The sequence below is a fragment of the Chanodichthys erythropterus genome, chromosome 16, assembly GCF_024489055.1.
Source record: "Chanodichthys erythropterus isolate Z2021 chromosome 16, ASM2448905v1, whole genome shotgun sequence".
Lineage (NCBI taxonomy): Eukaryota > Metazoa > Chordata > Actinopteri > Cypriniformes > Xenocyprididae > Chanodichthys > Chanodichthys erythropterus.
Window position 1 is genome coordinate 3,096,836 of NC_090236.1, and position 10,466 is coordinate 3,107,301.

At 40.8% G+C, this 10,466-nt stretch overlaps 1 protein-coding gene across 1 annotated transcript; it reads left to right on the forward strand.

The window, feature by feature from the left end:
* The first annotated feature begins 809 nt into the window (after nucleotides 1-809).
* On the forward strand, nucleotides 810-8,773 carry vcpip1 (valosin containing protein (p97)/p47 complex interacting protein 1). The gene is made up of 3 exons (XM_067363481.1): nucleotides 810-3,533; nucleotides 3,841-3,927; nucleotides 5,977-8,773. Exons 1-3 carry the CDS (start codon nucleotides 944-946, stop codon nucleotides 6,624-6,626), a joined length of 3,327 nt encoding a protein of 1,108 aa, XP_067219582.1. The 5' UTR covers nucleotides 810-943; the 3' UTR covers nucleotides 6,627-8,773.
* The last annotated feature ends 1,693 nt before the right edge of the window (nucleotides 8,774-10,466 follow it).

Sequence of the window (10,466 nt, forward strand, 5' to 3'; positions counted from 1 at the left end):
CTTTGTGAGACTAATTTTATAGCTTGCTTTTTTTTTTACTATTTTGTGTACTTTTTTATGGACACTTAGTACGAAATTAATGATTGATTGTAAATTACGTACATTATGAAGATTATTATTATTAAAAGGTGACAGGCAGTTCAGTCATTTGTTTGAATATTTCCACCGCATGGCAAATTATGTATTAGATTTAATAGCATTCTGTAATGTAAATTACAATTTAAACTGTCCAACTTCTTTGTAAAGGTTTTTTTTTTTTTTTTTTTTTTTTTACTATTTTCTTGGGCTAATAATGATCTAAATTAGAAAAGAATTTAATTTATAAATATTACATCATATTATAATAGCTAATTATTATTTGCCATAGCCTATATATCTCAACATTTTGTTTTAATTCTTCAGCCAGTGAACTTTAAGCATTCGTCTGTTAAAGAGAAAGAAACCATTTATGTTTATTACAGTGATCCCGTTGTATCTAAAACAACTGCAGTTTATTCTCACGCCCATATAAAGACTGCTGAACTCATCAACAACACAGCGTCTGGCCTTCTATGTATTGTGGATATTGTAGTTTTGTTAAAGTCACTTGTTTTAATATGTATTCGTCGTATGCTACGTCCCGACTGTAGTAAATAAGCAGGACATTTAATAAATAAAAGACAACTCAGTCATTTTTGTATAATATCAGAATGTATTTTACTTGTCATTTTTTAAAAATAATGTCGTTGCAAGACCTCTAGACCTGTGACGATTGTGAACAACAATTCCCAGCATGCCTTGTGCCGCCCATAGGGTCACACTGTGTTACGGAACCGCTTCCGTGTTGTGTTTGTTACTGGAAAACAGAAGCTGCGTGAGCTGACATAATTTTCTATCGCCCGTCACTGAATAGACAGCGATGATTTTGTAAACGGCTGCGTCAGAAGAGATTTCAGATTGGACTATGTCGTTGATTCCGGGCTCAAAGCAGAAGGACAGGCGCATTTTATGCGGGATGTGCCCGGACCCGCAGTGCCAGGCGAAGCTCTTCTTCCCCGCACACACCTCCATGAGCATCGAGTGCACGGAGTGCGGCCAGAGACACGAGCAGAAGAATCTCGCGAATGTGGAGGAAGTGACTGACCCAGATGTAGTGCTTCACAATTTGCTGAGAAATGCTTTGCTGGGCGTGCCTGGCCCTCCCAAAAAGGGCTCAGAGCTGGTGAAAGTGATGGGACTGTCCAACTATCACTGCAAGCTGCTGTCACCCATCCTCACTCGCTATGGCATGGACAAACAGACGGGCACTGCCAAACTTTTGAAGGAAATGAACCAGGGAGACATTTTCGACTGCTCGCTTCTTGGTGACCGTGCATTTCTCATCGAGCAAGAGCATGTGTCAACTGTTGGGTATGGACGTGATCGGTCAGGGAGCCTGATCTACCTGCATGACACTTTGGAGGAGATCAAGAAAGCAAACTTGAATAGAGAGTGTCTTATTCCCGTGCATGTGGATGGAGACGGACACTGCCTGGTCCACGCCGTGTCCAGGGCTTTAGTTGGACGTGAGCTTTTCTGGCATGCCCTTCGAGAGAACCTAAAACTCAATTTCAAGCAGAACCTCAACCACTACAAAGCTCTTTTCCAGGACTTTATAGATGCCGCAGAATGGGAAGACATCATTAACGAGTGTGACCCGTTGTTTGTACCTCCAGAAGGCGTTCCATTGGGCCTGAGGAACATCCACATTTTCGGCTTGGCAAATGTACTGCACAGACCCATAATCCTGTTGGACTCACTGAGCGGCATGCGCAGCCCAGGCGATTACTCCGCCACCTTCCTGCCGGGCTTGGTTCCAGAGGAGCGTTGCCGAGGAAAAGATGGCACTCTGAACAAACCCATCTGCATCGCCTGGAGCAGCTCTGGGAGAAATCACTATCTGCCCCTAGTGGGAATCAAGGGCTTGCCTTTGCCCCGTTTGCCTGCTGCGCTGCTCCCGAAAGCTTGGGGTGTTCCTCAAGAGCTGATTCGCAAATACGTGAGCTTGGACTCCAGTGGAAGCTGTGTGATCGGGGGCGACCGGAGCCTGCAGGATAAATACCTACTGCGGCTTGTAGGCGCAATGGAGGACGTCTTCATGGACAAGTACGGCATCCACCCCGCTCTTGTCGCTGACGTCCACCAGTACATATATCGACGCACTGGAGTGATCGGCGTGCAGCCGGAGGAGGTCACAGAAGCAGCGAAGAAATCCGTTCAGGAGGGCCGTCTCCACCGCTGCCTTGTCTGCAATGCCCTTTCAGAGCTCCACGCGCCAGCAGAGTGGCTGATTCCGGGAGGGAAACTCTACAACTTGGCCAAGTCGACTCATGGGACGCTGCGAGCGGACAAGAACTACAGCTTTCCTTTGAATAGTTTGGTTTGTTCCTATAACCCAGAAAAAGATGTGCTCGTGCCTGACTACAAACTCAGCTCGCTCACAGCCTGCACCTGGTGTCACGGAACCTCGGTGCGGCGCGTTCAGGGCGACGGCTCTGTAGTCTATTTGGACGGAGACCGTACCAACACTCGCTCGCAGGGTGGGAAGTGCGGCTGTGGGTTCAAGCACTTCTGGGAGGGGAAGGAGTATGACAATCTTCCCGAAGCCTTCCCCATCACTCTGGAGTGGGGCGGCCGTGTGGTGCGAGAGACCGTTTATTGGTTCCAGTACGAAACGGATCCGACGCTCAACAGTAACGTTTACGACGTGACAATGCGGCTCGTCACGAAGCACTTCCCCGGTGAGTTTGGCAGCGAGATCCTAGTCCAAAAAGTTGTGAACACCATTTTGCATCACACCGCCAAGCGGAGCCAAGACGAATACAATCCAGTTGCCATAGAAGGTGCTCACGTGCAGGACGGGGGAATCGGGAGTGAGTCGTCCGCTCGCCCTCCTACTAAAATCATCCTGACTGGACAGAAGGGCAAAACCCTGCATAAAGAGGAGCTGGTGATGAGCAGAACTGAGAGGGTCTTGCAGCACAGCATCAGCGAGCAGGCAGCCCTCTCACAGCGCCGCAGCACGGACCGCGTGCGCCAGCAGGATCCTCGCCCATCATCCCCGTCCTCTTCATCATCTTCTGCACCTCCCACTCCCACCAAAGTGCCACCCACCAGCGGAGAGAAGAAGATACGTGTAACAACCAGCGATGGCCGGCAGGCCATGCTTACGCTGCAACCGCACACCACATACAGTGATCTCCAGAACTCCATCATCCAGGTCTTCAACTTGTCACCCGGACAGCTGTGCATCCGACATGGCTTCCCGCCTAGAGAGCTGCCCCCACCACGTCCCGAGGACCAGAACCAGCCAGTGGCACTCCAGCATGGTGACCGCATCTCTGTGGAAGCGCTGAAAGAGAGCTCACCCGATACTCACATGACCCAGACGCACACTCACGCGCCCCAAACGCACGCTCACTCTGACCCACACCTCAGTCGCACCAGTAGCAGGGAACTTCAGGACAACATTGACCTTGAGATGTCATCACTCTGTCTCCTGGCAGCACTTATGGGTAAGATGCTCCTGTCTGTAAGTGATATGCTTTATGAAATTACAGTAAGACTGATCGTCTCATACTAGATTCAGCATCTTCATAAGCGTGTTTGTGTGTGTGTGATCTTTTTGTTTGTGTGACTCTGGATTGTTTGATACAAACTTATCGCTGTAATTTACACATCAGAATTCTAATTCTGTAATTTGATATTTTGCCCTCTTTCATCAGTAATTATTGATTAGAAGGTAAAAGTTAAACTCTGTATTATGGCTAAACGTATGTGAGGCCTGAATCTTTTGTCTTTTCCTCTTTCTGTTTCTCTTAGGTGAAGATGTCTGGTCTTATGCTAAGAAACTGCCTCACCTGTTCCAGCAAGGAGGAGTCTTCTACAATATTGTGAAGAAAGACATGGGTATTCTGTTATTTTTCCTCTTTCTCACACACCGTTTCAATTCAGTTTACACAATTCCAAATTGTGCTTTATTGGCATGACACAGACTATTGCCAAAAGTGTTTGCAAAAACACTATCGCCAATAGGATGGGATTTGAGAAACGGTTCTTATTAAAACTGGTTCTGTTTTCCAAAAAATACAGAATAATTTTCAGTTGTGGAACTGACCCTCTGTTAACCCAGATTCTTGTTGTTCTGCCACTGGCTGAGAGATGCAATGCAGCCGAGTTAAACATAATAAAATCTTGATTAAACGTTAATTTCTATATATAGTACTAATTATATACATTGGGACCCTATAGTCTGAGAACAGTAGTGAAAAGCTTATGCTTTTTTCTAATTTAATACTTTTTTCCCATTACAAATCAGCATATTTTCAGCATAACAATTGTAAAACCCCCTCTCATTTTTGGGGAACAGACCCCAACTTAAATAGTTTTAAATCTTGAATACTTTTGAGCACAGATTTATGTTTGGTCTCCTCAAAAAGGGGACACTTGGCAGATTATTTTAGAAGTGAAAGAACAAATATGAAAGTGAAATAAAATAAAAAATAGTTATTGAAATTTTACTTTAGGAAAATGTAAAATGTAAAAATATGATTTCTCATAATTTATATAAAATATATATTTTACAAAACTGTTTTACTCTAAAACTGCAAGAAAATCAAAGCCAAAATCTAAAATCTAATTGTCGTTTTTTAAATTTTAGGCTGATATCTCGAAAATTGAGCTTTCAGTAAGATTTTGTTTGGGCGCAGTATCAAACTTTTCCACTAAATACCATCCAGGCTCCATTGGTGGCCACATAAGCACTCTTCCATTTCCATATAGCCTATAGAGACAGAGCGACACGCGTCATAATCTGAAAACCACGTCCACCGGGGGAAAACAATCCAACAGTCCCCATTGATTTTATGTAGCATGAGGCTGCCTCTTTGTCATTTCTGGGTTATAACAAAAAACAGAACAATGTCTAAAAGCTGCTATGTGACGGTGTACAGCAAAGCTAAAAAACCTAGAACTAAGTTTTTATAAGCTGTCGACCCCAAAAAAACAATGTTTAAGGACACAAAAGTGGATACAGGCAGTGAGACAGAGAGCAACGGGTCATATTACTATAAGAAATACACTGGAGGGGAACGTATTCAGCGACAGGTGAAATAATTCTTTGACATGGTTAAAAATAATGAATTTTTTTTCTTTGTTTGTTTAGCATAACCTGTCGGCGATTACGTTCCCCTCCAATGTATTTTTTTATAATAATATGACCCGTTGCGCTTTGTCTCACTGCCTGTTTCCAATTTTGTGTCCTTAAATATTATTTTTTGGGGGTCGACAGCTTATTAAAACTTAGTTCTGGGTTTTTTAGCTTATTTGCTTGTACACATGTCACATAGCAGCTTTTAGGCATTGTTCTGTTTTTTGTTATAACCCAGAAATGACGAGGAGCCAGCCTCACGCTATACAAAGTCAATGGAGACGGCTGGATTGTTTTCCTCTTCGGTGTGGGCGTGGCTTAAATGCGCTCTGTCTCTACGGTTTGAGTGACCTGAATCATTTATTTCCATAATGTTCATACAGTTTATGAAACAGACATGCTATTCAGAAGTATTATGGGCAGAAAAATTTGGTTTGAATTCATCCTTTAACAAACACATATAGACATGTAAAAAGATTTTTTATTTTCAATTGCTATTTCAAAATAAATGAACATGCCTTATGAGTCTGTAAATATTGTTGCAGCGAATGAATAAATTATTGTTCCTCTGTCATTTGTCTTGAAAATCAGAATACTACAATTTGTAAGCTTTCAAGTGATATATATAGTTTGTCAATTTTATTTTAGGTTTACACTAAGATTAACATTAGACTACTTTATTGTTTCTTGTTTTCTAGTTCTTATGGGGGTATTGTTGTTCCACAAAAATGTGTGTATGTGATACATATTGTTATTGTATCGTATCATTTTTTGTGTATGAAGCTAACATTCTCTATTTCTGTGTTAAGGTCTGTTGGACGGGAAACACTGCACACTGCCCCACTTGTCTGGAAAGACATTTGTGTTCAATGCATCAGAGGAGCGTTTGGAGCTGTGTGTGGACACAGCCGGTCATTTTCCAGTGGGCCCTGACGTGGAGGAGCTCGTCCAGGAGGCCCTTTCCCAACTCCGCTCAGATGCAGCCTCCCGTAGCCGCGAAGGAAGCCCCGCCCACAGCCTGCGATTGGGCACCGGCGGCGCAGTGCGCAAGAAAGAGCAGAACGTCACCGTCTTCCAGGGCAAAGGCCACTCATTGGGTTCCGCCCCTCCTGAACACCCACCAATCAGGCGGCAACACAGCAGTGGTGTGGATCTCAGCAGCAGCGTTCGCGAAGAAGGGTTAACGTTGTCGGGGGAGGATTTGGTGCGCGTGGCCCCGGGCATGCTCACTTTACGTGAGGGCCGCGGCATGGGGCTGGAGCCCGCTGTGATCGAGGCCCAGCGGCAGCGCCTGCAGGAGATGGTCTCAAGCATACAGGCGTCCATGGACAAACACTTGCGCCAGCACGCAGCAGCAAGGCATGATGGGGAGGAAGAAGAGACTCCTGAGAAACAGGAGGAGATGGAGGGTCATGGGGCGGAGCCTCCCAACACCTTTGAGCCCATGGACCAATCCTGATGCTTCATTACCCTTACAGCAGAGTGAGCTTCCCGGCATAACACACATACACACACACTGTGATCCGACTACCAATTAAGGGTGCAGCCGATTTACAGACATATATGTCTTTTTAGTGTAAAACGCATTCCTTAAATATTCTCTCAGTCTTAAGATGTGAAATTTGGAGTGATTATTTACGGTATTGAGTGTCGGCTTTCATCCACTTAAAATATATACATGGTGCACACTAATTTATTGCAAGAGATAGTTCAGCTAAAAGTGAAAATTCTGTTATTCTTTTACTCATCCTCGTGCCATTCCAAACCTGTACAACTTAATTTCTTCTGTGGAACACAAAAGAAGTTATTTTTTGTCCATAAAACATTGGACCCTATTGGCTTTCATAGTATGGACAAAATAAATAGGAAGCACTTTTTAAAAATATCTTTCTCACAGAACAAAGTCAGAATGACATGAGGGTGAGTAAATTATGACAGAATTTTCATTTTTGGGTTAACTATCCCTTTAAGATCACCCTTGAGCTTTGCTAGTAGATACATAGTACTTATATAATCAAAGTGCACTTTGACCCTCATTGCTGGATTCACAATCTAATTATTCACAATCCAATTTGTAACTTTCACTGTCTCACTGAGTCTAAACTTCAGCCCTGTGTGCACTTAGTAGTGGCCTGTGGAACAAACCAGGCGTCAGCTCAGTGATGTAGTCATCTTTTGCACTTCTCTACCCTGTATTACCCACAATGCATTGCTGTCTATCCAAAGAACACTACACGGTAAAAGCCTGGCAAAGAGTTCCAGCAGCATTTCACATTTACTTAAAAGTCCCAGAGCTCTGAAACCTCTCTCAGCAGTTCAGCATGGAGTATCCGTAGATCTGAGAGCAAGTTTTTTGTTCTGAAATCTCAGATTGGCCTTTGAACTCTTGACAATGTTGCCTTTAATGCGGCCCAAAGTCGTTCAGGCTTAATATTTGGTTTTGTTGTGCCCTTTTGCATGTCATTTCATTTTTGAACACTGTTGAGTACAAGACAATTCCTACAAGTTTACTTGCTATTGGAATGTAATATAGATTTTGGCTAAATCTAAATGGAAAGTAGCAGAGTTGGTGACATTTTCAGGATATTCTGATTTCAGCGCTATAGTAATATTGTTAGCTGTGTTAGGACATAATAAAATGCTACAGGGCAATGTGTGTCAAGGACGGTTTAAGTGTTTTTGTTTGAGTTCAGAAAGAATGATATTCACATTCTGTTCTAAACAGATTTTTCTTGTCACCTTGGCAACTGATTCATATAAACCAAAAAAAATTGATTACTAGAGCTGTTGATCTTTGTGCTTTAGTCATCGGGTAGAACATAAAACAGATGGAAAATCCTAGAGAGAACTCCGTTCATATCTATTGAAACTTTGCTGAGCTGTTGCATTTAACATGGTGTTGCCAAAAAAACAGGTGGTCAAACCTGTTATTTACAGCCTTAACAAGTCTTCTACCCTCCCCAGCACTGATCTGCGTTGTTTGTGCGTGACACTTCTCCCAATGGTGCCGTATGACAGACGATCCGGTTCTGAGAAGGATAAACTGGAGTTTTGAACGAGGCCTGACTTTGGTCAAAGGCCAAGTGAAGCGTGATGCTGATAGAGGCCTGATGAGCTTTTGCTTTTGAAAAGATTGTTTTATTTTGGGGTTATTTTTTTAAGTCGGCGACATCTTTACCAGAGCACTTTTCTGTGTGGGCGTGTTTATTAGCTCCTGAACATAATTGATATTGTTGGTGTAAAGAAGAGCAGCACAAAAGAGATGTTTTACTGCTTTATGTAACACAGACTCAAGCGCAGGTTGTTTCTCTGTGACTGCTGCCCTCCTGATATATTGTATTCCAGTGTACAATAGTGGTATATATTGTATTATACTTTCATCTGTACAGATATTGAATCTGGGTTTTTTTCCCCCCTCCCTTCTGGATTGTTTCTCCTCTGTTTTTCAATAAAACAGTTGGATGTTTCTACACAGCTGAGGAATCTGCTGTTTGCATGCTTGATTACTTTTCAGCCTAACAACAATAAAGATATTCCATCTGTATGAAATGATGTGGTCACTGTTTCTGAATCACTTCCTTACACGGCGCTAGTGGTGTTTCTGCAATAGGTCACAAATGGACCACATCAATTTTAATTATTAACTATTAGGTTTCAGGTAACACTGAATTTTATACTACCATTAAAAAAAAATCATCTTGGTTTATTTTAAAATTTACATACACTGCTGTTCAAATGTTTGACAGAATTGTTTTTATTGTTTTGAAAGAAGTCTCATGCTCAACAAGACTGAGTTTATCAGAAAACTGTAATGTGCAAAATTATTACACATTAGTTTAAAATGTCATTTATTGCTGAATTCAGCATCATTACTTCAATCTTTGTCACGTGATCCTTCGGAAATTATCCTAATATGCTGATTTGCTGCTCATGAAACATTATTATTATCCGTGTAGAAATCGGTTATCGTTTTTGATGAACAAAAAGTTCAAAAGAACCACATTTATTTGACATTTAAATCTTTTGTAACATGTCTTGATCAATTTAATGAATTCTTGCTGAATAAAAGTATTCATTTCTTACTGAACCCAAACTTTTGAATTAGTAGTGTATACTAAAACATTTTTAATTTTTAAGGTTGCAAAAATTAACATTAATGTACTGTGAACAATGTTAAATAATAGTTTATTACACATATTATACATTTATTAAAATTAACCTTAAAGAGTTCACCCAAAAATGAAAATTCTGTCATAATTTACTCACGCTCACGTTGTTCTGAATCTATATGAATTTCTTTCTTCTGCTGAACACAAAAGAAGATATTTTGAAGACTGTCTGTAACCAAACAGTTGACTTATATAGTATTTTATTTTTCTTTCATACTATATAAGTCAATGGAGCCCATCAACTGTTTGGTTACCGACATTCTTCAAAATATCTTCTTTTGTGTTTAGCAGAAGAAAGAAATTTATACAGATTCGGAACAACGTGAGCTTGAGTAAATGGTGACAGAATTTTCACTTTTGGGGTGAACTATCCCTTTAATGCTGTAAAAATCACTCATTGTTAGTTCATGATACCTAATGCATTCACAAATTGAACTTAATTGTAATGTATTACCTAGTTAGTGTTGATATATTTTTGTCCTCGTTATGTCTGATAAAGTGATAATAGCCAGACTGTGAATTACAAAATGACTTTTCATTTCATGAAAGTCAGAGCTGTGTGTCAACGTCCTACAAATAAAAGCTAAAAAGCCCATAATTGAAAAGCACCAAGGGTAAGCATCATCATTTAACAGTATTCATACCAGGGTAAAATAAAACTCTGGTGACTATTTCACAACATTTATTTGTTCCTAAATTAAGACATTGTTGCAGGGAAATCAATAGTGCTCCAGCGATTATACGATCAGTGTTGGTTAAGTTACTCTAAAAAAGTTATTCATTACTAGCAACTAATTACGTCTTCAACAATGTAATTAAATTACCATATTAATTAGTCTCTCTAAAAAAATTATAACTAATTACTTTCTAAATCCCATATCAAACTTGACCTTTTGAACAATACAAGGAAAGATGCAAAACTGCACTTTTTATTCTTTCAAATAAACAAAATACAATTGCATAAATTATTCTTGTACTGACCAAAGTGTGTAAAGGGAAAACATATATTTTAACATCAAAATTTGATGTTAAATCCACTATTGTTTTAGAATTGTTCTATAGTATTTAATGCAATTACATCAGAAGTGTAATTAAATTACAGAAAAAATTGAAGCGACAAATTGTAGATT

Excerpts from the sequence above, each read along its gene's own strand:
- vcpip1 (XM_067363481.1), top strand. The coding sequence starts at position 944 with ATGTCGTTGATTCCGGGCTCAAAGCAGAAGGACAGGCGCATTTTATGC. Across the intron at positions 3,534-3,840 it reads TCTCCTGGCAGCACTTATGG|GTGAAGATGTCTGGTCTTAT; the intron begins GTAAGATGCTCC and ends TGTTTCTCTTAG. Across the intron at positions 3,928-5,976 it reads TATTGTGAAGAAAGACATGG|GTCTGTTGGACGGGAAACAC; the intron begins GTATTCTGTTAT and ends TTCTGTGTTAAG.